General features: G+C 42.2%; 1 protein-coding gene across 9 annotated transcripts in view; it reads right to left on the bottom strand.

Annotated features, from left to right (window-relative positions):
• The window catches only part of RAPGEF4 (Rap guanine nucleotide exchange factor 4), a 288,709-nt gene that overhangs the window by 66,514 nt on the left and 194,561 nt on the right, over positions 1 to 27,634 (bottom strand). For 8 of the 9 annotated variants that reach the window (XM_077751097.1, XM_077751106.1, XM_077751099.1 and 5 more), the window contains 4 exons: positions 21,066 to 21,119; positions 20,654 to 20,760; positions 16,306 to 16,427; positions 14,578 to 14,761 (listed from right to left, as the gene is read on the bottom strand). In XM_077751097.1, the coding sequence (XP_077607223.1) occupies positions 14,578 to 14,761; positions 16,306 to 16,427; positions 20,654 to 20,760; positions 21,066 to 21,119 (467 nt within the window). The remainder of the gene's footprint in view (positions 1 to 14,577; positions 14,762 to 16,305; positions 16,428 to 20,653; positions 20,761 to 21,065; positions 21,120 to 27,634) is intronic. The other variant, XM_077751098.1, reaches the window with a different exon arrangement.

The raw sequence follows: 27,634 nt of genomic DNA, 5'->3' as shown, positions 1-27,634 counted from the left end.
GTTCAATTATACACCAATGATAATCAATATGCTTGACCAGTAACTTGGGTTTTCTACTGCTCCCTGCAATATAAGCAACCCTGGCTAATGTTTTTGAAACTTAAAAACAAACAAAGGGGTTATCAAATCTCAAAGTGCTACATGGATGGACAAGTAGCATTTACTCTCTGCTAATTGTCGCAATCATATATGTTACCTATTATGTAACATCAGTCTATTTTATGTATTTTGTCCTGAAATGCCAACAATTTATGATATTACTCAATGTTACTGTATGTTAAACATTTAAACCTTAATGAACTACTGGTGGTATTTCATCCTTAATTGCATTACATTTTAAAAAGTGTTCCTCGGTTGGATAAATTTGGGGGTGTTGGAGTACTGAACAGAGCACTGGATTCTGAGTCTACAGATCAAGTTTTAACCTCAGTGCAACCACTCAGCAGCCATGTGACATCAGTCTCAGTCTCATCTGCAAACTGGGGACAATACCTTCCTGAGAGAGATGTGAGAGCTAATGAAGCAGCAAAGGTGCTTGCATATTTATTTAAATAGGAAAAAAAACAACAAAGTGATTTTCAAAGTTCAAACCCTTGCTTAAGAAGTTAAAAAGGGGTGCCTGGGTGGCTCAGTAGGTTAAGCATCCAACTTCAGCTCAGGTCATGATTTCACGGTGGGTGAGTTCGAGCCCCCTGTCAGGCTCTGTGCTGACAGCTCGGAGCCTGGAGCCTGCTTCATATTCTGTGTCTCTGTCTCTCTCTCTCAAAAAGAAATAACCATTAAAAATCTTTTTTTAAAAAAAGAAAAAGTTAAACTTACAGATAAAGTATGACATTTGGGCCAATAAATTATATCTAAAACTTAGTTATTGGAAAAGTGGTTTGAGCAATCAAAACTGAATTATAAATATCCTAAAGTAGTTGAATGGATTAAATAATTTTGCTGCCATATTATATATCATATAGGGAGTTGACTGAGTGGGACTAACTGGAGGAAGACAGCTCTTTGCATACCTTGCACATTACCTTCTCAAGGGCAGCTTTGATGGGAACAAAAGAATACGGTATCTTTCTCTTATAACATCAACAGAGGATATGTTTCCTAATCCTGACTATTCAAAGGGACAGGAACTGAATCCATGACCCAGGGGGTCACCAGCCAGCTTTACCTCCTGTGAAAGGGTCACCACTGAAGGACACAGCTGTGCACCAATCCAGTGCTTCAGGGTGGAACTCAGACAGTATGGGACCCAAAGACACCGAAGAAAAAACTACGGCCACAGGGGCTCTAAAGGAGACGGCCCTTCTTAGTAAGGGGCCTAATCTACTACTTGACTTAGACATGGGGATTTTGAAACTGGGACCCTTGGGGATTTAAAAGTCAATTGAATCACCCCAGCCTATCTACCACTATAGAGGCAGCTAATGTGAAAGTCTCAGGTGGGCATAATAGGATTATGGCTCTTCAGCATGAGGAGTGGCCCGCTGTTCCTGCTACTTGACATCAGCTGCAAATAGCATGGACCCTCCTAGAAGCTTGGCTAAAAGGGAAAACAGTTGCCAAGTCTCATTCTTACCTCCATGGGGAGGAAGAAAACTCAGCTGGGAAAAGAAAAGGTCAGAATTTAGCTCTAAAATCTTGACAGATTCAAAGTTGGAAATCCATTCAATATGGAAATCCAAATCAATATGAAATCTATTCTGATCAACTCTTATGGCATTAGAGTCTATAAATCCTATTATATTAAAACTGATTGTGTGTGCCAACTGTACTTTGATAAAAAATAAAATGAAGGGGCGCTTGGGTGGCTTAGTCGTTTGAGCATACAACTCTCTATTTCAGCTCAGGTCATGATCCCAGGGTTGTGAGATCAAGCCCTATGTCTTGATTCTCTCTCTCCCTCTGCCCCCTCCCCCATTCATGTTCTCTCTCTAAGATGAAAAAGAAAGAAAGAAAATGGTTATATTTTATCCAAGAGTTAAAACATGTGACAAAGAACGCTGTCCAATCCTCAATGCAGCATACTGCACATTTGATACAGTAGTTCAAGGTTACCCCATGAGCCACGCTAAGTCTTCTTAGGACCTGCATCATTATGTGAGAGAGGATAGGTGAAGATGGTGACTTTGAAGAATTTCTGAAATCTCTTCAACGCCCTGCTGCCCCACACACCTGAGCATGCCTGGAGCTCCCTTCTCCCTAGCTCCTACCACACCCTTGGCTCTCTCTGGCTTTTCTAATTATTTCCTAGTGTCTTCTTTGGTCTATTGTTCTTTTGTTTACTTCCTGAGTTGTACTGTGTCCCCAGGTTCTGCCATCCATTCTGTGCTCAGTGTTTTGTTTTCTCTCCCTGGGGGCAGTGGGGGTTGGAGGAGAGAAACAAAATAAATCCCACCTTTCATCTATGTAATGCTGACACCTAAATTTTTATCTCTAAACAGATGTCTTTCCTGAGCTCCCACAGTTTGCTGGCCATTTCCATCTCCTCCTAGATAAGCCATAGGCACTACAAGCTCCGTGAGGCCACAAGTGCTCCCTCATCATCACTCAAGGCTCTGTGAAGGCAGATCTTGATCTACTTTTCCAGACGCATCCGCCTCCTCTCTCTTCACACCTTGTTGCATGGCTCTGCTCTCTGCTCCAGCCATACCAGACATCTCTGTATCCTTTCAACATGCTAAGCTTTCTCGTGCTTCCAAGACTTTCCACATGCTCATCTCTTTGCTATATTTTTTTCTCCTACAAGTCCAACTCAGATGTCATCTCTCCTAGCTAAAATTGGTTGTTCAGCCCTAGCCTTCCATGGCACATGGTCCTGCTGCTGTTACTCTGAAGGATGCTCTTTGCTTAGAGATCCATAACTCTAGCCTGCTCTTCTCAAGAGAAGCCGCATCTGGTAGGGCAAAGGGTACCGGACTGGAAGCAGAAACTGGACTGGAGATCTAAATCAGGACCTTCCTACTTATGCAATTAGCATAATACCTTGTTTCTGCATCTGTAAAATGGGAATAATTAACAGGATTGTCATAAAGATCACGGGAGTTAACACACACAAAGTATTGGTATACTGGAAATATAGCACAAGTGGAGGATGGCATTGTCACCAGGGTGGATGTTCAATATAGTTCATTGGATGAATGGACACACACATTCCTACAACTCATGCTGCACTGAGGGTCTGCCCAAGGAAGAAGGCAGCAGTATTATGGACCAGTTCTTGTCCTGTGCCCTAGGGGAATGGGGGCTTACGCTCTGCCCTCCTTCCTATCAAAGATCAAGTAAGATGAGGTGCCCACGACACAACTCACTTTTGAGACGGCAAACGTTTGTGTTGAGGCAAATAGTTCATTAATAATGAAGGAAGGAGACAGAGTGGAAACACTAAATGTCACCTCTTACTCCATATCCCATAAAATGACAGAAAAGACATATTTTCTATGGAATTCTAGATTTTACTCCCATGTCAGATGAGCTGAAGTCACTCAATTGTTACTAAATCCAGATCAGTGGCAGGTTGGACAGAGGTGACCATCCAAGACCGAGCAGCACCTGTGGGGCTCAGCCCTTTTATGGACATATTTTTATCTACCGTGCTAACGGTCTGATTGGAAAGGTATTTTATAAATATTTTTAATGTTTATTCATTTTTGAGAGAGAATGGGAGAAAGCATGAGCAGGAGGGGGGCAGAGTGAGAGGAGACAGAACCCCAAGCAGGCTCCGTACCAACAGTGCAAAGCCTGATGCAGGTCTTGAACCCATAAACCATGAGATCATGATCTGAGCTGAAGTTGGACACTCAACCAACTAGGCCACCCATATGCCCCTGGAAAAGTATTTTAAAATCCTAAACAGTACTGAAAACAAACAAGCATCACCATCACCAAACCACATAATAGTACTACGGGCAAGCAGAGAGTTTTAGGAGTTCTTGGGTGACAGCAGATAGGAATAAAATATATGAGAAATGACTGGAAGTGGCCACAGAAGATTCAATATTCACAGAAGATCACCACAGGAGGAAGACAGCAGATGAGATAGGGCAGGAGAGGGTCAGAGTGGTTCATCAAAAGACCGCTTCCCTTGGGTCAGTGGCCTCTTATCCCACACCCCACAGTGAGCAGTGGGCAGTGGCAGAGTGTACTGCCAGGCTAAATCCTGAGACTGGCTCTCTAAAACAGAGCTCAGAGAGGAGCCTGAGAGAAGCCCTGGGCCCTCCTGTCAGACAGAGGAGGAAAAGGAGTAGCAGCTCTCCCGGAAACGAAATACCCAGAAAGGCCCCATTCCTGGGAAATCCTCCGTAGTTTGGCAACTGGTGGGAGGAAGGGGTTGGCTTCAGCCTGCATGCTCCCCCACGTGCCTCTCATAAAGCAAAACCTGCCAGGAAACATGGCCTCCACTGCCTTCAGGGCCGGCTCTGATGGGGATGCAGACCACACCTGCACAGAAATCCATGTGGCAGCTTATTCTACTCCTTGGTCCTCCATTCAGCAATAGCCACTACGGAGAAGCAAAAACTTCCACGGGGACTTGCTGGGTGCTGTGGAGAAACCCATGGCAGCTGTTTGAAACAGGATGGAACAAAGCCTAAAAACAGTTTAGTCTCTGAGTCCTAAATAACATTCAAAATAAAAGGAAAAAAAGAAAAGAAAGAAAGATACAACCCCGTGGTCCAAAGTGGTCAATGTAATCACAGGGCAGGCCACTGTCATTTGGCAATCTACCCAGGTAGCAGTGAGCTTTTTGGTTCTGTTTACAGCACACGCTTGAACGAGGTGAGAGAAGCCAGGACTGCAAGGTGTGAGGGGACTTACTCTAAAAAAATGAGTATATTCACAGTTAACAAAGCAATAAAAGCATTTGTGAGAGGTCTGCCACAAGCATACTCACTGATGTTTCTAGGGGCCTTGACCTGACCTGTCGTTAGGACTGAAAGTTGAGGGAAGTCCCAGGGAGGAGGTCAGATGGAGGACGGTGGCCATCCTACGCCCACCAAGGTGATTCCCAATACGAGCCCCTCTCCTACCCCAGGTGGATCTTCCAGATTGTGGCAGGGATGACGGAGAGCCAGCCTAGCCTCTCCCAAGGCTGCCAGCTCAGAGCTGCTGTGCCATCTAGTGTCTCAGAGAAGACTCACCTCTCTACTCGATCATGATCTGCAGCTTTCCCTCTCTCCCCCCGCCAAAGGGCACCTAATAACAACTAAAAGTGAGCCTTCCCCACCACAATCATTGAGCAAAGTCACGTTTTAAAAGCGGGTTTCTCATGGCAAACAGTGGCATTAAGCACCTCTCATGCTTTGGTCTTTACGGGGGTGACAGGGAGAAAATGGAGAAGAGGTCCTGCAAATCAGACCCCAGCCTGTTCAAACAGTAATGAAAGGGTCCCAAGGACTGAAGGCAATTTGGCTTTCAAGAGTCAAGGGAACACTATGCCCCAAGCGGGAGGAGGGAACCCCATGCACCTTCACAGAGTAACCTATGAGGCTGGGGAAGTGAATTGACTCTCTGGCTGCTCTGAGTGGCAGCCGGTGAATGTACCTGGTCTTTACTTGTCCTTCTCCAGATGTCACAGGGAGAGATATTAGGCATCCCTGCTTCTTTACAAATCTGCGTGGTGCCACATTGATGTGGATTTGTCGGATCCTGCTGTGGAAAGGCCTAGTTTCTGCAGGGGATGCATTCTGGCAGCAATGTCTAGTTACAGACAAGATAATAAACGGGGATGGATGGAGAAGCATTTTATACATTAAAGGATGGGAGGGCTCAGGTGATATTGGAAGCTGCTGGTAAATACAGTTTTATCAAGGAATTTATCAAGGTCAGAGACTGAGTTCCTCTGTTATTGGAACGTGGATAAAATGAGGGATTCGTCCAGATACCAAGCAGCACATGGGCATGGCCAGTGGTAAAATATGCAGGTGAGAGAGTAAATAACCCATTCTTCTAGACCTGTCATCTGGTAGACCTATTCTCTGGTGCATGGGGGAAAATATCCAGAAAAGTCAATGTTATAAATATCTAGTAAGCCATGGTCATGGTTCAAAATAAAGGAAATGCTTTATTATTTGTGTTCTGAGGGGTGGGGGGTGGGAATGCTTTATTTTTTTTTGCAATATTCCACTTCATCCCACCCGACTGTGCTGCTTATAAGTCACTTCTCAAACTTGGATCATTTTCCAAGACTCTTAAGATCTTGAGAGCTCACCTCTTCTGCTTCCCTTAAAACAAGTTTGGTTTTATTTCCCACCCCCTTGTCTAATAAACCAACACAACGTGTTGCTTTTCATTAACTCCCAGGGCTCTTGCTTCTTAAGAGATCTTCCGTGTTAAAGGGATTCCAGGAACCTGGTGACTGGGCATTTTAAGTGTCCTGTCCAGCTCTGTCTGCTTACTTCCCTGCCATACCACCACCCCTTCGCCTTACCTTTAGCCCAGAAAAGAACACTTTAAGTTTATCAGATGCAATTAGGCATTGTTTAGTTCTGATAGCAAAGCCCATACATCCCTATGTACATTCTTTGCTTTTTTGTGAGGTTAGAAATGAGCATCGTCTACCATTGCAGATGCTTTATGAATATTTGTGAGAAATGAAGTCACCCTCATCAGGACATGGGTAAAGATCCATGATTAAAGCCCCTGAGGGCTAAGTGTTTTTAGGACAATGTAATTTAAGGCTTTTCATGTTTAGAAACTGAATATGCCCAATATACTTCCAGCAAAAGTGGTTACTACGGGGACACACTAGAAGTTTAATATTAAACCCTTTAAAAGGTCCAAGTATAGGGGCGCCTGGGTGGCTCAGTCGGTTAAGTGTCTGACTTTGGCTCAGGTCATGATCTCACGGTTTGTGTGTTTGAGCCCCGCATCGGGCTCTGTGCTGACAGCCAGCTCAGAACCTGGCGCCTGTTTCAGATTCTGTGTCTCCCTCTCTCTTTGACCCTCCCCTGCTCATGCTGTCTTTGTCTCTCTCTCTCAGCAGTAAATAAAACATTAAAATTTTTTTTAATAAAAGGTGCAAGTATAAGTAAAGTATAAGAAAAGGTGCAAGTATTTTCCTGTAAAACATCTAGGCAGCAAGTTGAGAAAAAAACAAATTTGGATGGCATCAGAGAGTATAGCTACCTGCCTTTGTGTATGATGTGTATATATAATCAGATAGAAAATACAGTTTTTGAGGAGATGCTCTGTATATGCATTATTACTTTTTCTTTGCAAAAATTCTTTTTTTCCCAACATTTTTTGCAAAAATTAATTATTAATCAGGGACAGATGGACTGTCTATATTTCTTTGGATTTGACTTCTTGTTCAAAAAACACACTAGAGAGGGTGACGTTAAGGCAATGAAGAACAAATATTCTCCATGACAAAAAAATGGAATGAAATTGGATTTGGAGTAAGCAGACATGGGCTCAGATCCTGGTTCAGCCACATATACTTCTGTGTGATGTCAAGAAAGGCACTCGACACCTACTAAGCTCAATTATATCGTGGATAATAACATAAGTCCCACTCATTTTATAGAGTTGTTTTGAGGTTCAAGGACATGATATATATAAGGTAACTATATAAACTGTATAGTGTGATTCACACATTATTTATTAAGTTTTGTTTATAATTCTGGTTAATGGGTTGATGTGAATATTTTTCTAAGCAGATGACAACAGTTGTACTTCACTCGGTCCGTGAGGTAATAATTGAGTAAGATGAGATTAGTCTGTGATAATTATCATTATTATTTAAAGTTTGTTTATTTATTTAGAGAGAGAGAGGAAGAGAGAGAGAGCATACACAAGCAAGGAAGGGGCAGGGAGAAGGAGAGACAGACTCCCCGGGAGTCTCCCTGCTGTCAGCACAGAGCCTGATGCAGGGCTTGAACTCATGACCGAGCCAAGATCAAGAGTCAGATGCTTAACTGAATGAGCCATCCAGGCGCTCCTGTAATTATTATTTTTAAATCAAATACCCATGACGTCTTTCTTCACCAGTGCTCTAAGAATAAACTCAGCAGGCCATTTTGAATTGTTTGGCTTGGGAAAGGTGGTAGGCCACAGTAAAGAATAGAAAACTCCAGAGCCAGACACACCTGCACCAGATCCTGAGTTGGTATAAACACAGGCAGGTGACTTAACCTATGCCTGTTTTCTAATCCCTAAGATGGGGATGGTATTAATAACTACCTCACAGTTCTGTTGCAAGAACTGAATTAGATCATTGTTGAGCATAGTGCCTAGCATACATATGCTCAATAAATGTTGGCTGTGATTAAATACAATTGTACTTGTTTTTCTGTTTACAATCTCCTTGTGAAGCTGTGAGAAGGTAAGCAGGATTACTAAATTCACTTTATAGTTTAAGAGATTTGTTATCTGGAGATGTTGGGTACTTATTGGTGATTTGGTAAGACGAGAATCCAAGGCTCCAGAGCCCAGACTTACTTTCATTTTATTTGGCAGTCTCTTGGGTCAAATGCATGTATCTCAAATGCTGTAATTAAATTCTCAAAATATAATTAATTTTAACCTCAAAGAACTATCTGGCATTCTGTATTTAGCCTCAGCATTCTCCACAGGCAGCAGAGAAACCTATGGACTGCAAAGCTGACCATCCACACCTCTCTTTAATGTTCTTCAGTGGTGCCCCAAATGTGTATAAAATAATAGTCAGTGCATATAGAGAGCATAGCAGACTCCCCTCAGTCTGCCATGGGCCTAACTCCCCAGCCATATTTATTAGCACTCTTGGTGTGGGCATTCATCTACTGTGAAACAGCTTATTGTTTCCTGCTGGAACTTTCCTGACACCTTTCTGGCCCCAATCCCACCCCTGCACGCCTGTCAGGCTGGGGGTTCTTTGTTCTTGCAAGAAAAACACTAAAATATTATTTTTTGCTGCTGTTATGAAAGGGCTTGAGAATGAATTTAAACATCCAACAAGGACTAACTGAATGTATTAGGGACAGTCAAAAGACAGACTACTATGCACCTATTAAAAAGAAGAACATTTAAGTTTAAGGAAAAATATCACAATATATTACTAAGTGTAAGAAGTTAGGAATTGAAAAATAATAAGGACAGGCACCAAAATGTTACCAATTAATTATCTCTGGGAGATGTGATTTCAGGTGTTATTTATTTTTCTTTAACTCCTTTCAGTAGTTTCGAATTTTCTAAAATGAACACATTGGCTTTAACAATAAAAGGTCATTAAAATCTTTTAATGAACCCTACACTGTAAATGGGCAGCTACATCCATCTTCTCCTCTCCCAAATCTCAATCTCAATCTCAATGGCAGTGATCCAATGGTTGGCTTCTTGAGTACATAAGCATGAGGGATAAGTAGTAAATTGCCTTTATAGAGGAGAGGCAATAAACCCAAACCCAAGAAATGGACCACTTAATGTAATCATTTCTTCTGGTAAATTCTACAAGCTTTTATTTAGGGCACAGCAATCTTTCCAGAAAAAAACAAACAAAAAACAAAAACAAAGTTTTGTCATTCAGTGAAAGAAAAGATTCACAGTGAATTTCTTATTTCATAAAGATTAGGATCTCTAAGTCACGTTTCTCTTTTTTTTTCATATTTCTCTTTTCATCTGATTTGCATTTGAGGATCAATTTCACAACTTTGAACATTTCTTGGCATATCTCAACAGAAATCAAAACCCTAGGAACCACTGATTTTAGGCTTGCTAATCTGGGTTCCCCTGAGGAAGCAAATTTCCCTATAATTATCAGGATTTCAAATTTCACACCCTCAAAAACAGCTTGGACAGAATAAGACCCTATTAAAAGAGGCTCTACTAATTTAGAAGGAAATACACAGCCTCTCATATGCCCTCTAGAGCAAATGTGTGGNGACCTAAGCGAAAGTCGGACGCTTAACCGACTAAGCCACCCAGGCGCCCCAAGGGAGCTGTCTTAATGCAGCCAACTAACACCCATACTCCAACCTGGTTTTTTCTCCTATCACTTGATCATTGAAATTGTTTCCTTCTGTTAAATTTTTTTAACGTTTTATTTATTATTGAGACAGAGAGAAACAGAGCATGAGTGGAGGAGGGGCAGAGAGAGAGGGAGACACGGAATCCGAAGCAGGCTCCAGGCTTTGATCTGTCAGCACAGAGCCTGATGTGGGCTTGAACCCACAAACTGTGAGATCATGACCTGAGCCGAAGTCGGACGCTTAACTGACTAAGCCACCCAGGTGCCCCTAAATTGTTTCCTTTTAAACCTATGCCCCATAGCATATGTTAGAAAATATTAATTTTTCATATGAAATAAATGAACTCAAGTTTCTGGCTCATTTAGAAGATTCCAGAATCTGCCAAGAATTCTCCTTGTTGATTCTCTTTCTCTTAGCTATATATATTTTACATGTTTATATACTGTTTCTTTGTTTTATATATACATATGTATATATTATTCCTTCTGCTCAAGTCAACTAACTTATCTCCTTCTGAACTACCTAAGCTTTAAGGGAATTTCCGAATTGCAGATCTACCTAGAACTAGATTTGGCAAATGGCATCTACTTCATTTCCCTCCCACCTCTAAGCTGGTTTCTGATGGACCATGCTAAACAGTCGGACATCATGCCTCACTTTTCTTGGAAGAAGAGGTTGAGAGCCATGTACAGCAAGAGCCTTCTTTGTCTCCTTGAAGCCTCTTTTTATCCAGCTGGCTGCAAGTTTATAACATTCTGCTTATCTGGTCATTCCACATCTTTTTGCCCATGGCCCCCTATCCAAAATATCTGCTCAAAGGTAAGCAGAATGAACATTTCTATTGGCAAGGGTCTCCATAATATCTACTTGCTGTAGGGTAACCTCTTGTTTTTAGACTTATAAACAAAGCAAAATCAAAACAATTAGCTCCAAGAGCTCATTTTAGGTTTGATGCCTCTGTCTGTGAGCTGCAACAACAGCACCATCAAACTGTCATTGTTCTATAGCACTTGCCCCCCAGTGCCATCGAGGTCTGCACCTGTGAAACCAGGATGGGCATTGTGAGTCACTCTGCCTGCCACCACATAAAAAGCTAATTTCACATTCAGAATGTATGTTTTTTTTTTCAATACCAATAGCAACAAGAGTATGCCAAAAAATTTCCCCTGAAGCTCTATTCTGTTTTTTAAACTACAGAACATTCTTTCATAGTTTGACAGTTAAAATGCTGCAGTTAATGTAATAAACAGAGAATTTTTCTAAGTAGCCTGTCAAAACAAGTGACACTTTTTTTTTTTTTTTTTGCTAGCGAGTCTCAGATTCAGAACAATGGGAAGTACCTTTCAAAGCAACATCTTCATTATACAATCAAATTCTCAAAGTAATCTTCTCATCAAAGAATATTGTGTTATTTCTTTCCCAGTAATTATCAGAGTTCTGCAGCCTCTCTGGCAGTGGTGACTATTATAAAATGCAGCTGTGCTGAGTTTAAAAATTGGGGGGTCCTGCCCTGGTCGACATGGAGCCAATGCATCTCATGCCTCCACACTTCCTAATGACTTGTCTGTCTGGGCAGTAAAGAGTCAACATTTCCAGGACCTTTAAACACCCCCTCGAGTTTCCAGGAGCAAAGTGGTCAGGTGGTTTCTTTAAGGACAGCAGTGATACTGCCAACTCTTGATCACCTAAGCATATTTTCTTTCCACTTAAATAAAATAAAGTAGACACTACAAAGTTATTATCAGAATTCCTCCACCCAAAAAAAAGTGTGTGTGTGTGTGTGTGTGTGTGTGTGTGTGTGAGAGAGAGAGAGAGTATGTGTGCATATGCATAAATTTGAAAGTCTGTCTCAAAAAATTAGATTCCTTCTTTTTCACTTTCCCATCTCTTGGTGGCTATCATTCCAATATAAAGAAAATCTAAGACTACTAAGTCAGAAGAACTACCAGCTCGATTCCAATTTTGTTGTTTCATAAAATCTGGAAAGATGAGAAAATCCCAAGGGACCCCAACATGCTCTGTCTTGGAATACTAGTAAAACCTGCATGTTCCAGTGATAGACTGGAAAAACCCAACCTCTGGAATATAATTTTCTCTGAAGAATCATTGGGCTGCCAAGGATCTTGGAATTCAGTGCTTTATGGAAGAAAAAAAGCACAGGCACAGGCTCCCTTTCTAAGGCTAACTCATGGAACGAGCCCTCAGGTTCTTGGGAGGCATGAATGTTTCTAGCACACAACAGGCACTCAATAAGTGTGTTTGTGCATCGGAATCTAATTTGGGAGTGCCTCACCTCATGGATTATCAGTTCTCCAAAGGCAGGAACCATTTTATTGCTTATTTGGAAAAAAAAACAACAAAACTCTTGGTACATGCTAAAAAATCTTTGTGAATCGAATGGCATTTCTGCTTCCCTTGAAGCAGCTAAGAGCTGCGGAACATTAGCTGCATTCATTTGTTCATTTGTACATTCATTTGTTCACACAGCAAAAGTTTATTGGTGGTCTATTTAGTGGAGTGCACAGAGCCAGGAATATGGCCGTTTCTAACTTCTACACCAGATTTAAATCTCCTTCTCCATATTATACTCTATCAATGTCCACTACATTTTCCTTTGTAGCATGTACTGTAGCTATGATAAAATGATTCCTTGCATAACTAATTGTTTAAGGTCTGTCTCTCAGGCTACGCAGAAAGCTCCAGGAAGGAGGTAGAAACCCCCCATTCGATGTTTTAGCCTTAGCAACAAATATAGTATCTAGAACAAAATAGTTGTTTATCAAATATTGGTTAAATGAACAAATGAATGAAATAAAATGGGATAGGTCTTTGCCTTTTAGAAACTCAGAGCTTACAGCAATGCTTCTCAACAGGAGCCTTACGTTCAGGACAGCTCCTTATTTTGTAGGGTCCTAGGTATTGTTGGGTGTGTTTGGCAACGCTTGGTCCTAACCACTGCCCAGTGTGCCCCCTCATGCACTGAGGAACCAAAACATCTTCCTACACTTGCAAATGCCCCACTGATTCAGAACCACTTCTGATTCTGATTCTGTCCCACTTCTGATTCAGAACTACTGTATGACTTTGGCTTGCCTGAAAGAGTCAAGAACAGCAAGAAGGGGATGGATCTAGGAAATGATGAGAAAGTAAAAATGATGTACAATGGGACATAGGTATGTGGGGAAGGGAGAGAAGAAGCTGACTGACATGAAAGAAAGCACAGAAGGAAAGCACAGGTGTTCATTTGAGTTCTCCATGCCCTGATGATTCCCTTATGTACCCTTAGATACCCACCCCTGTGATGTTTCAGGACAGATAGAGCATAAATTGGCTGGGCAAGGTTCTTGGATGCTACCCATAATTAGGTCAGTGAAGTTCTGTTTTTTCTGTTTGATCGTTTGGATTTTCCCAAAAAATTTACGTTTGAAGAAAGGGTTTTGAGGATAAAGGGTTGGAACTGAACCAGTGTTCCAGAGTTAAACATGATGGTGCTAACTAGGATAAGGGCAGGCCTATGAAACACATGGTGGTGGACATTAAGACCCAAGAGAAAGTTCTGACAAAGGGGACATAATATGACAATAAATGAAGTATGTTGAAGAAAGGAAAACAGAGAAGCACTAAGAAGACCTGTAAGTTGGCATGAGGGGCATATGTTGGGGAAGGTGGCCTAAGGGACTGGCACTTTTGGAAAGTGCCCTGGGGACATACAAGACATGTGAAGTTTAATGCACTTGTTGAGACCCATGAATAAATTAAGTTTGGCCATGCCCGTGACTCATAATCAACATCCACAGCTGCTGGCATTGGCCACAGGGTGGAGGGCCCATTTCATTCCCAGCAAAAAACTCATAAGCCTGTGCGTGGTGGCCTCAACACCAAGTGCCAAGTCATGCCTTATTGAAAAGGTTTCCCTGAGATTGGGACTGTGGCAGATGCTTCTTTGTATGTCTTATAGTAACTGGGAGAGCTCCCTGAGTACAACAGGGGTGCAATACATTCTTTCTGAATCCATGTGATTAAACACTTCAGAATCCTCCAGTTTAGCTGATGGGTTGTTACTGAAGGTGAGGTGGGTTTCATTTAAGATGGAAGGGAGAGAGCATCTTACTGATGGAAAGGAGGTCTTAAAGCACTAGTGGAGCAGTGGTATTCTCTTAGGAACGTGTCTTTAAGCTAAAGAGCAGAAGGTTCAGAATGGTGTGAAAGGATGTGTGGAATGAATGAATGAACAAAGGCACAGGCATGATGTCTATGGTTCTGATGATCTCCGCCCTATTGCATTAGAAAGAAAGGGGTTGTCACATTCTGGCATGGAAACAGAGCAGTTTCTGTTTGCCAGTGCCCAAAGGTTGTTTAATATGTGGACTTAGTTTTGACATCCTGAACCAACCACTAGAAATCTATATAGTTTTAACTCATGCAAAAGGGAAATGGCTTTATCTGGCTCAAAAATAAAATACAAAAGAGACAAACACTGCTGTGTCACACCTCCAGAGCCTCCCCTTTGGCCCTGAGTGAAGGTCAGGACTTTGGAAATCGGCCTGCTTCCCCAGGGCCCCGGTGAGCGCTGTGCTTCCGCTTGCCCGTGGCCCTGGGAGACCGACACAGGGTGTACTGCGCTCTCACTCACGGTTTGCGGAGGATCATTCTCATGTGGGCGTCGGGGCCCATCTGCGACAGCAGCAGCATGGTGTCTTGCAGCTCCTCATCACACTCCTTTTTCTCCTCCTCAGTAGGCAAAGGGGAATCCTCATGCTCGTCATCCAGAAATCGATAAAACAAATATTTGTCTTGGAAATGGTGCTCCTGGTCCACTATGTGAAACATGAAGGCAAACATCAGCTGTTGCCCCTCTGCCTCACAGCCCCGTTTACCAGAAGCAAACGGATGGTGTCGGCCAAGAGAGCCAAGTGGTGGCAAAGCGGTGAGACTCTTCACCCATCTGACTCCGCCTCGCCCAGGGCCGTGCAGCTGGAAGACATGACTTCCCAACTGTGGTCATGCGCCTCGCAGCTTTCTCTGACCCGCCCGTCCCGGCTGGCCCCACCACTTTCTTACGAGAACCTGCCAGCTTTTCTGAGATGAGCACTGTGACCAGCAAAAATTGCCTTGGTGACATTTTCTGGCATGTGGGACATGTGTCCCAAACAGGAAAATAACCAACTGCTAGGTCATGCTCTATAATGGTTTTCGGGCACAGACTTAAAACAACCTTACTTTATAGGGATCAAGATTCATGTTTCCCTTTCTATATGTATTATTTGTTAACATGTTTATCTGCACTTAAAAAAAGAGAGAATAAAATTAATTGTTTGAACAAAACTGACTAGACCAAGTTGCTAGGTCATATAATCCTAACAGTAATTTAGGGTAACTTCCATCCAGATCTGATTTTAAAAGTTTTTTTTCTCCCTTGTTCCTTTTAAATAAAAAGATTTAGATCTTGGTAGGACAGAATCTCTCATTTCTATGCCTTAAAGCTTTTAAGCCTCTTTTCAGGATGGAGCACCAATACCGCCAGAAGGTAAAGGGAAGTAGTAGATTCTTGCTGCTCAAAATATGATCCCAAATAGCAGCATCAGCATCATCCAGAAGTTTGTTGGAAACACAGACCCTCAGGACTCATCCCAAACCTGCTGAATCAGAATCTGCATTTTAACAAGAGTCCCAGATGGCTTGTATGCGCATGAAGTCTGAGAAACACTGGCGAAGCTATCATTAGATTCTCAGGCATTAGTAAATTAAACGAATGATTTTAATAGTTTGTCAGTTTGGAAAAGTGGTCATTAAGCAAATGGCATGAGCAGTTCAACCACAGTTACACTCCAGTCCTGAACAGCTACCCTGCCCAGCGATAGCCCTTGCGGGTGTCAGGGGCTGCAACTGTGGAGCACATTCCTGATTTTAAATATGGTCATCCTGTGTGGATACAAATTGGCTCTCCCAGATAACGTCATCATTAAAAGGCAGCTTCTGAATTCACTCTTTTCTTTCCTGCCATCAGCCATCAGCCTCGCCACATATTTCCCTGCTCTTCATTCTGCCCCCGCATCAGGACTGCTATGCACAGAGTATAATCACACTATCAATGAACCGTGAATGCAAACTAATAAACATAATTGCAACTGATGCACTTGGGTCACAATTTCATTTTCCCTTCATACATTCTCCCAAGTTAGGAGGGCACAATGGCGGAACGTGGCAATCAATAGCATCCACTCACTGCATTTGTATTGCTAAATGAAGATGCCGGCTCTGCAGGCCCCTGAAGGGATCGCAATGCCTTTTTTTGTCCATTTGGGAGTTAGCAACAACTTACCCAGGGAAAGGGTTTTCCAGGGACTGGGGCTCATCTTACCATGATTGAGAACGCTGTCTTCTACCAGCACTTGCCACATGCCAACAGCCTGAGTTCGGGAGTGGACACACGGAGTCTGCTGCAGCATCCAGTCCACCAGCTCGGTTCCCACACAGCATTGCCTAAGGAGAGGGGGACACAAAGGATGGGAAGGTCCTCCCTCGTGGAGGAAGCCTGGGGGATGGCTTTTGAAAGACCTTCCCAAAACGCTTGTGCTTGTCCAACAGAAGAGGTCTCCCCACTGCAAACAAAGCATGGCATGGTGTGGCCTTGGGTTCTCAAACTTTTGTAAAAACCAACAAAACCACTCAGCTCATGAGGGAACCTTCTAAGCAACGAAAGAGCATTAGGGAGGTGCCAAGGGATGCTAGAGGGGGTGTGTTATCTAGCAAGCTAATCCCAGGGCCAGGAACTCTCTTGTCTTGAGCTGGTCCTGGAAAATCTCGGTGTAAAATGAGGGCAAAGTGACATTCTGACTTCCTTCACCTGAGCCTTGTGAGGAATGAGTTAATGTTTGTGAGGCACTTGGAGGTGCTCCACGAAAGGCGCTTATAAGTGCAAAATTATATAGCACTTTATATTTTCAAGTAATACTACTGATCTTCCTCAGAGGGGTGTTGGGAGAAACAAGCAATTAGCGATGCAAATCTCTTTGAAAAAAGTCCTATGTAATGAGCATCAGCACTTCTGCAGAGCTTGTCATCTGAGGAGCTCCACATGCTTTCTGCATAGTTACACGTTCACCCCCAAGTTGCCCTTCTGTGGTAAGTTCGTCGGGATGGGCAAGCTACATGTATTAGTTAGGAAACATATAATTATACACACACACATTAGGAAATATTGAGACCTTCAGGGGGGCTAAGGGGTAGGGCAGGTGTTTGTGGCATGATGGGTCAGAGGAGGAAGTGGAATCTGAAAGGCCTAGGAATGAATCCCAACGGCCAACCCAGGAAGTCACAGAGCAGCTGGGGTCTGTGCCACTGGTGGCCTCCCATCCCGGGCTAAGGATGGCACTGTCTTGGGGGGCAAGCTCAGGAGCTCCTCTCTAGTTGCACTGGGGGTTTCCTGGTGCTGTGCCACTTTAGGAAGAGGCTTAGCCTCTGAGGAGTCATGAGATATAGCACTGCATCTGCTAGACATTAGCCATGTGACTTTGGCCACATCGTTTAAGTTCTCTGGATGTCAGTTTTCTCATTTATTAAAAAAGGAGGAGGAAAAGATGGCCTCTAATGTTCTAGGAATTCTGAATCTCTCTAAGCTCCTGGGATGCCCTGATTCAGGTCCAGTCCTAGAACATTTTACAAGCAAGATGTACTGAGAAGGCCGTCAGATTTCCAGGGCTATTCTGAAAACAGTCTACACCCACATAAAGAGCTTCAATGAGGGGCACCTGGGTGGCTTAGTCGGTTAAGCATCCAACTTCAGCTCAGGTCAAGATCTCCCGGTTTGTGGGTTTGAGCCCTGTGTCGGGCTCTGTGCTGACAGCTAGCTCAGAGCCTGGAACCTGTTTCAGATTCTGTGTCTCCCTCTCTCTCTGACCCTCCCCTGCTCATGCTGTCTCTCTCTCTCTCAGAAATAAATAAAACATAAAAAAATTTAAAAAAGCTTCAGTGAGCAAAGGGGGCACCTAGTAACTATTTGTTCTGAACATAGGACCTGTCAAGATATGCCTCTTCTTTTTTTCTTTTTTTTAATTTTTTTTTATTTATTTCTAGGAGAGAGAGAGAGAGACAGCGTGAGCAGGGGAGGGTCAGAGAGAGAGGGAGATACAGACTCTGAAACAGGCTCCAGGCTCTGAGCTGGCAGTCAGCACAGAGCCCGACGCGGGGCTCGAACCCGCGAACCGTGAGATCATGACCTAAGCGAAAGTCGGACGCTTAACCGACTAAGCCACCCAGGCGCCCCAAGATATGCCTCTTCTAATTTCAGAATTTACTAATGGGAAAAGTCTTATAAAGGTATAAAATAATCAACTCCGTGTGGCTTTTAATTCAATGATTATCTTTACTAAAAGGAACTGAGATGATCCCAGAGGACCAGGGCCCTTGCTTAGGGTATGAGAATCCTGCAGTCAGAAGGATTCTTCTGTGCCACTTGCAGCTGATGGAATCACTGGGTTTCCTCTCCATTAATGATCTCTGGCCACTTTGGAATTGACAGAATGGTGATCACTCGGGGTGATACCGTGTCTGGGGCGACTGCAGCCATGATATAAGCAGGTGGGGAGTAGGAAGGAGAGAGATGGAACTAGAAAGTATGAGGTGTGGGGCAAGGAAGTTAAACTGGGATGCAGCAAAGAGAAACCATGCCTTTGGCTTCCAATTGAGTCCATGGGTTATTACCAACAGATCATTAATTTGTGTCATAGGGTGTGGAATACACATGACACCTGTATTTCAGGGATTTAAAATATTAGTATGCTGGAGCAAGAAGGAGTTTATGGCTTCTGATTTCTAGTTTCCATTTTGTCATAAAGATGACATATTTTAATGGAATTTCCCTAACGCAAGTCAACACTTGGAAAAGCATAGTCACATCTTAAGTCGGGAAAAATAATAAAGACTTAAAAAGAAGTCCGTTAGCCATATGAGATTTTGAGATTCACTTGATGAGTTAAAGTGATTTAACTCTCTCCGGGAATATGTAACACATGATTTTTAAAATGTTTTTGAAAGTTTATTTATTTATTTTGAGAGAGAGAGAAAGAGAGAGAGGGAAGGAGAGAATATCCCAAGCTTTGTGCTGTCAGTGCAGAGCCTGCTCGGAATATTCTCTCCTTCCCTCTCTCTCTCTCTCTGCTCCTATCTCACTCGTGGGCATGCATGCCTTCTCTCTCTCTTTCTCTCTGAAAATAAAGACAGCACAGAGCCAGCTTGAGACATTCTCTCCCTCCCTCCCTCCCTCCATCTCTCTCTTTGCCCCTCACCCACTCATGGGCATGCATGCTCGCTCACTCTCTCTCTCTCAAAATAAATAAATAAACTTAAAAAAATGGCTAGATGAACAGTCTCTCTTAAGAAATGTAATGTGTCTTGCTGATAAGACAACAAATTTTCTCAAATCCCATCTCATTTCCAAAATTCTATGCAAGAAAAGGTCAATTAATGTAACAAATATCCTGTCAGTTTTGGTCTTATAAACATCTTCATGACAAGCACAAGTGGAAGAGTGTTTGTTTGCAAGGAGTGCAGAAAAAGTGATCCAAAAAGGAAGACTTGGCCATGTCTGGCCATCTCCGTCCTTGGGAAAGAGGCTGGATCTTCAGGCACATGTACTCAAAGGTTTGCTATAGGGTGAGTGAGGTCTAATTTTACAGGTTCTATCATAGTTGATAGTCACTAGAAATATATTTATCCTTCAAGGAAACTTTAAAATTTGTATTCTAACTTTCACTGAGTCTTAAGAATTTGGTTCATGTGAATCAAATGGGTTTTGACTCAGGCCAAGTCTGATGGGTTCTGAGGTCATGTCTAGACTAAATGGGAGAGTTGAGTGATTGCTGAAAAAGCGCTATGAGGGTGAACCACGGGTGCAAGGAGAAAGTGAAGGCTCGTGTGCCATGCATAGGCCACTCTAGTTCCTAAACCCTTGGTGAAGTGAAAAAAAATCAAAAGCTGAAAGATCAGACATGAATCCTCAGTTGCACACTGGAATGAATCCTACAGTAGAAAGTAAACTCCATAAAGAACACTGTATATTTTATTCACTCTTGTATCCTTGAGGCTTAGAACACACTAGCATCTGGTGCCCAGTAGGTATTTAATAAATTTGTGGGATGAATGAATGATAGAATGAATGAAAAGATCATGAACTTGGAAATCAACCAAGGTTGGTTGGTTTAAGCCCTGGCTCTGTCACGCACTAGATTTGTGACTTGGACAAGGAAAATTATTTAATCTCTCTGAGCCTCAGTTTTACCATCTGAAAAATGGCCTAACACCTACCTAGCAGGGCTGTGGTGAGGATGAAATAGGATGACATAGGGAAAATGGCCTGGTAGAAGGCTTCAAGCACAAATAAATGCTAAGTAAATGTTAGTTGGATCCGTTCTAAATCTAACAGTTCCCCTAAAAAAACACCAGTGAACAGAAATAGAGAAGTTTTCTTCTCTTTGTTTATCACAATTAAACCAATGTCCAAGCAAATTAGTTTAGCAGTAACTGCTGGTAATATTAAGGATAATTAAAGCTAAGCACGGATCTAAGACAAGCTTAGATCTTCTAAAACCTGGAGGATTATAAAACATGCTATCCACAGATGGAAAACAAGAAAATGCAAGTTTGTTCCAGTTTCACTAAACATGAATCTGGGGGGCGTGGGGCACAGCCTTTGGATTTATTGTACATACCTGTAAGTCTTTAGGTGGTATTTTCTATCTCTTATCATGTGAGGTGCTCGAGAGAGAATGGCATTTCGTAAAATTTTTCCAGCCCTGAGGATCTTCTCTGAAGGAACCTGGATTTTAATCGGTCAAAGGAGGGAAAGAAGAAGGAGAATTTATAGAAGGAAAACAAACCAGATGAATACTTAAATCACTTTCTGCCTCTGGCTTGAAAAATACAACTTGTTCATATGTTTACGTTGTTCACTTGTACGACATGTCACTTTTATTTGAGAATCGAAACACACTGAGTATTTGTTTTGTCTAGAAGATGCACCCAATGCTTCTTGATGTGCTGCTCTGACATACTGGCCACCTCCAGTGGTTACCTAAGCAGCTACAGCTCTGATCGCTCATCAGCCCACGTACATCCCATTACCTTGGTAATGGTGTTAGCAGGACGGAGAGGAACGTGAGGTTCAATGAGAGGTGTCTGAAAAATAAAATGTTAAGGCAAAAGAAAATTAAACAAAAAGTACACTAAAGAAAATTATGGGTTGGGGGATAATAAGAAACATTCATTTTTATAAAACTCAAAATAGAATTAAAAAAAGAAAACCAAGAGATAAAACCTGCCTGAATAACTTGAATGCAGACGCATTCAAAGGGCAAAATTAGACCTTCAATTTGCCAAAATTTAAATAGAAATTATTAAAAATGAAAAAAAAATAGATAGGAATGATTAGATGTTTGCAGGCTTAATGAGAAGGGAATCAGTATCTACTCAAAGCATAACAAACATCAGCGCAGAAGAAAAAGCAAAACAAGATAAACATGCATGGAGATTAAAATGACCTATCTCCGGGGACAGGGATAAAATACTGGTTCAGAATGGAAATGAGCAATTTTATCCTCTGTCATGTAGTTTAAGATTCTTTTTCTTCAATTTGTATTTTTGGAAAAAAAGTTTTAATTTCTAAATGATACTTCTTGGTGGTTTTATGCACTCCAGTTCCTAGGACCCACTGCAGCAGCTAGTGCACCATCTCTTTCATTTGCAAAGTAGTGTACAGTTTTGAGGATTTCATGACTAAAAAACAGCTCTGGGATCTAGACAAAGCTGCCACTATTATCCACATTCTTCAGATGAAGGTGCTAAATTGGGATCCCAGGAAAATGACCTGCTATATAGCTACACAGATAAGTCCCTTAGTCCTACCAAACCCTTTCCTCCAGTTCTCTGCGATATCTGGCAATGGCATTTCCAAATGGAAGAGAAAGATAGATGCAGTTAAAGATGGTGGCAGAACCATTAACACAATGCAATTTATGCCACTTCCAGAAGATCTGAAATGATGATAGGTTTAGTTATGAGATTGTGATAGGCAGAATAATGCTCCCTCCCTCAAAGATGTCCATATCCTTATTTCTAGAACCTGTGATTATATTAGATTACGTGGCAAGAGGGATTCTGTAGATGTGACTACGTCAAGGCTCAAAATAGGGAAATTATCCTGGTGTTTCCTGGTGAGCCCAGTGTGATCATATGGGCTCTTAAATGATGGAACAGAGAGGGAAAAGCATTATTACTAGAGAGACAGCAGTGTGAGTTGGACTTGGCCTGCTTTTGCTGACTCTGCTAATAGAAGAGGCCAAGAGCCAATGATGGAAGGCAGCTTCTAGAATATGGAAAGGGTGAAGCAATATATGGATTCTCCCCTAGAACCTCCAGAAGGACTTGGCTACCAACACCTTTATTTTTAGCCCCGTGAGACCCATTTCAGGCTTCTAACCTACAGTACTGTAAAATTATTAATTTGTGTTGTTTTAAGGCACTATGCCTGTGGTAATTTGTTACAGCAGTAAAAACAAAACAAAAAAAAACCTAATACAGACGTTAATATACTTTAGAATAAAAACTCTACTTTTTGCCAGCTGAAACCATTGTACTGAAAATGAATCAGTAGGTTTTTCCTCTAGTCCTAATTCAAAAAAGATAACCAAATAAAAGTCAGTATTAATTGAAAATACTTTATATACCCAAATACAAATATGCATGTATAAACATACACCTTCCTTTTAATCAACAACAAATTTCAGATGAGTTGCTGCTTTGGATGTTATAATAGAATTAAGGAAACGAGGGACAGAATACAAAGCTTTAAGAAAAGCATAGGCAATATGCAGATTTACTTAGAATGAATGAAATCTCACTGACTTACTTAGACATTTTCATCACCTCCCTAGCATCTAGGAGACTTTTTTGTTCCTCTTGAAATCACTAGGGCACAGGTGTTAGGCAATATTAATAGTATTTTAGCAGCACAGTGGTTACAACCAGCAATGAATCTAGACCAAGGGATGTCAATGTGGTCCATTTCAATAGGAGATTTAAACACAGACTGACTTTGCCCAGAAATAGTCCACATTCCCATAGGGCAGACCTTTAGATGGGAGAGCTACCGTGCCCTGTGTTTGTACTACTTCCTCAAAGAAGACACAGCTGTGTGATCCCAAGTCACCTGAAAAAATGTTCAAAAGCATCAGGCCAGCATGCATCAGGGCCCTGTAAATTTGTGCAGTTAAAACATTCTGATTATTTCCGAGTTGTGAGTTCCCAGCAGTCATGCGTCCCACCTCTTTACATTGCATGGGTTGGTTTATACGTCCAGGACTATGGCTGGTTATGTATGTAAATTGTAGAAGCTTCTGGTTATTCTCTAGTCTTAGAAGAAAGAGGTGCAGGTACATGTGGTCTAGAGTAGATGGATATGAGATTAGCTTCTGAGGGAAACTTTTCTTTCCTACGAAAAAGTTTACTTTCCTTGGCAGTAGTATTTGAGAGGCTGGCTGGGCTAGAGGTCAAGAAGATACCCATGAATATTTATTCTTTGGTAGGTGCAATGAAACATTATTTGAAGAGTGAATCTTTCCATTTGTTTCTACAGAAATGGGTATATTTGAACAAAATGCTAAAAATGGTCCCTAGGTTAATCAGGATAGTTCACTTTTTGAGTCCTTTGAAAGTATTACGAAAGCAAGGGAACCATCAGGCTTCAACCAGCATGGTTTCTTTGATTTGCAACTTCTAAAGAGGTAAAATGTAGGCAAGGTTGCCATTCGGCCTGATAATCCTGGTACCAGTTCCAGGACCAGGAGGCTGTTTAATCTGTTGAAAGGCAGCATTCTCAGAACCTTCCCTGGCTCAAAGATTTTAGGTTTAGGGGGAACGCAATGAATGGATGCTTTGAGAAGGGGGCAATCTTTTTCCTTAAATAAAACCTCCAAGGAACACATGTAGGGAGAAAGCAGGGAAAGTTTTATTTTGGGGGAATAAAAATTTGTCCTTGAAAGAGAGTCAGTTAGGCAAGAATCCATATTCTAAGAACTATAGTGGTGCCTAGCAGCCATAGGTGGTGAGACAGACGGCATTTGTGACAGGCAGACCAGGTCCCTGAGAAACAAAATCACTGGCCAATGCCTGCTCAGAGACCCTTCCATTATGAGTGTGGCTTTATCGCTTTTGTATCTGCTTATTTCCTTTTTGGTTTCCCTTAGCTTTCAAAGTAAAGTTCCTTTTAAGAATTTCACCTTAGCTGTGCCTTAGAGAAATGAGGAAAGGAATTTCATTTCACAAGTGATTAGATTAAATAAGGGAGGGGGAAAAAACCAGGATAGTAATATTAGTGAGAATTAAAACAAGAAAAGCAGCCCTAAGGGCAAGACCAAGCATCTCCTATGCCAGGCTTTCTATACATGTTGTCTACACATGCACCTTTACATCTGTTATCTCATTTTTTATCGAGAACACTAAAGCCAGAGAAACATAGGGAGTGAGCTCATTCAGCATTCAGCTAATACCTGGAAGAGCCAGGGGTTGAATTTGGGTCTATCCCACTCCAGTATCTATGCTGCAGATACAATAACCCCATACCACCTGCACTTTTCTTTGAGAGACATTTTTTTATTTGAAAGTGAATTTATTTATTTATTTTTTTTACAAATAGTTTATTGTCAAATTGGTTTCCATATAACACCCAGTGCTCATCCCCACAAGTACCCTCCTCCATGCCCATCTCTCCCCTCCCCCCCCCACATCCATCAGTCCTCAGTTTTTGTCAGCATTCAAGAGTCTCTCATGGTTTGCCTCTCTCCCTTTCCCCCACCATTTCCCCCCTTCTTCTCCCCCATGGTCCTCAGTTAAGTTCCTCCTAATCCTCCTATACGTGCAAACATATAATATTTGTCCTTCTCTGCCTGACTTATTTCGCTAAGCATAACACCCTTTAAGAGACATTTTTGTTCACCCTATGGGTGAGTTAATGTTCTGCTTAATTCAAGTCCACTGAGAAAAGTGCATCTAAGCCCTTCTAAGTTCTCAAGCATCTGACTTGACCTTACGAATCTTTAGCAATAAGTATTCACTGCAACCCAGTGAGATGACACATTAGCACTGATGCATCGTGCTTGGTCTGAATTAACTTTGTAAAAATAATTTTTTTAATGTCTTTATTTTATTTTCAGAGACAGAGAGCGAGCGGGGAAGGGGCAGGGAGAGAGGGAGACACAGAATCAGAAGCAGGCTCTAGGCTCTGAGCTGTCAGCACAGAGCCTGATGCAGGGCTTGAACCCATGGACTGTGAGATCATGACTTGAGCTGAAGTCAGACACTTAACCGATTGAGCCACCCAGACGCCCCTGAATTAACTTTTTAAAAAGCATGTTTGTGATGATAGAACATTTGGCATTGAGGAGCTGTCCCACCAGGGCTAAGACAAATATACCAAGGACATGGGTAGCAGTCAAAGGGTAAGCAGGATAGTGAAGCCACTCAATACTTCTTGCAGGGGGACTTTAATGCCGGGAACTGGTTTTATGGACGGTGAAGGACTTGCAAAGGCAAACGGGTGACAGAGAACCAAATCCAGATGTTAGCAAAGCAGGAAACCCTCTGGTGGGGGGACAGACTGAGTTGGGCATCCTGGTAGAAGCTGGAACCCTGGGGGGCGCCCCGGTTCCTAGCAATAGAAGGGCTGCTGCTAGAGATGCTTCCTGCCCTCCCAGTGCCGAGAGAGAGGCGAGAATGCTCCTGCTTTCAATCTTTCTCCAGCCAGGGGCCAGAGAAGGAAGGAAAAGAATTTCACTTATAAATGATTAGGTTACACAGAAGAGAGAAAGAGGTGGCATGGTGGTATTACTGAGATGATCAAAGCAAGAAAACCAGCCCTGAAAGCAGAGCTGTGGCCAGAGGAGCCTGAGAAATATTCTCTGCAGATGTTGGCTTCCTTGTGATACACAGCTGAGTGTAGGAAGGGCAAGAACTGCTTTAAGGATGAGCAGACTCAGGACCTGCCCCGCAGGGGGGTGGCAGTGACCACAGAGCAGGGACAGGGCTGCCACATTCCACATCCTCCCAGGCATTCTTCCTGTTGGACCACAGGCAAGGAAGGTGGACAGTGAGCTAGCAAGGTGAGCCTTCATTAATGCCTCTTTGGTGTGTTTCCTAAGGCTACCCAATGTTTTGTCCTATAGCCAGAAAACACACATCACAAATAAGCCCGAAAAGGAACAGACCCTCCCCGATTAAACTGCATACATTTCAGCACATCAATCACGTGTTGAGGATAAAAATTCTTCTCCCCAACCTGGGCATGAAAGAATCCAAATTGGTCTGTGAAAATATGATCCTAAAAAGCTAGGCAGAGAGAACAGATAAAGGCAGAGGTATTCAGCTTTCTCTCTGCTTTTCTTGGCTTTCTCCACCAAAGACTTCCCTCAGGATTGACCATAATTGGTTTTTGTTTGTTTCTGGAGAGGGGATGCATTCTACTGCTTTTTATTATATTTATATTACTACTGAAAAGGAGAAACAGTGAGGGAAAATATTCCTTTTGGCACCACAGCCAGTTCAGAAATACTAATCAGGTGATGAAAAACAGGAATTTAGCCTCTATTACAAAATGCACAATAACTCCCCAGTAGATTATAATGAGGTATAAGGCACAGTAATAGGTCTTATGAAAAACCATATTCAGGCCCTTTTGAAAGGGGGTAATTCATTTTACTCGAGTGTTTACTCACAGAAGCCTTTTGCAAGGCACAACATTTTAAGCCAAGAGATAAGAATAACAAGCTAGACGGGACCCAAAGCTCATGGCAGAACTCTGGCAACCCAGTGTGAGAAAAAGTCACGTAAGTCTACATCCAATGTAACACAAGTATTTACCGAACGTGTGTTGTGTGCAGAACAATGTGCTAAGCTAAAGTAGAAGCCTGATAAAGTACCTGGTCCATAAGCTCTCGATCTTGATGGGAAGGCAAAACTTCTGGGGATTAAACAGTGAGGGAGACAATAGGAGTCAACAAATAAAAGCAATGACATTCTAGATTTGAAATTCCCCCTTTCCCATTTGAAGTGAGGAAATCTCTAAAAAGCAGGGAGAATCATATTCTATTTTTTAGTGAAAATGATATACCTTTAGGAGTTACATTCCTTGGCATTTTGGAATAATACAACTAAGGCTTTAGAAATATATGTCTCATTCTTTTAAGAATTGGCATTCGTGTCAGCACTCTTTGGTTAACTGTATGAAATTAAAGGCCTAAGTCAGACTTATAAACAGATTTTACCACTCTGAAATGATTATACAAGTTAGCCACTTGTTAAATAATTGAACAATCAATCATCTATAGACCTTTTTGGCTTCCATGGGTAGGCCTTTTTTTTTCCAGTTTTTTTTTTTAAGTTCTCAGTTCAAAATTGGGTTATAGATTTCCAGTTTCAGCTTCTACATATGAAAAGGTTGAAAGTTACTACTCCTGTGGTGCCTGGGTGGCTCAGTCGGTTAAGCGTCTGACTTCGGCTCAGGTCAGGATCTCATGGTTTGTGGGTTCGAGCCCCATGTCGGGCTCTGTGCTGACAGCTCAGAGCCTGGAGCCTGTTTCAGATTCTGTGTCTCCCTCTGTCTCTGACCCTCCCCTGCTCACGCTGTCTCTCTCTCTCTCTCA

The sequence above is a fragment of the Crocuta crocuta genome, unplaced genomic scaffold, assembly GCF_008692635.1.
Source record: "Crocuta crocuta isolate KB4526 unplaced genomic scaffold, BGI_CrCroc_1.0 scaffold219, whole genome shotgun sequence".
In the NCBI taxonomy this organism is placed as follows: Eukaryota; Metazoa; Chordata; class Mammalia; order Carnivora; family Hyaenidae; genus Crocuta; species Crocuta crocuta.
The sequence above is the reverse complement of the archived record's forward strand: the minus strand, read 5'-3'. Positions and strand labels throughout refer to the sequence as shown.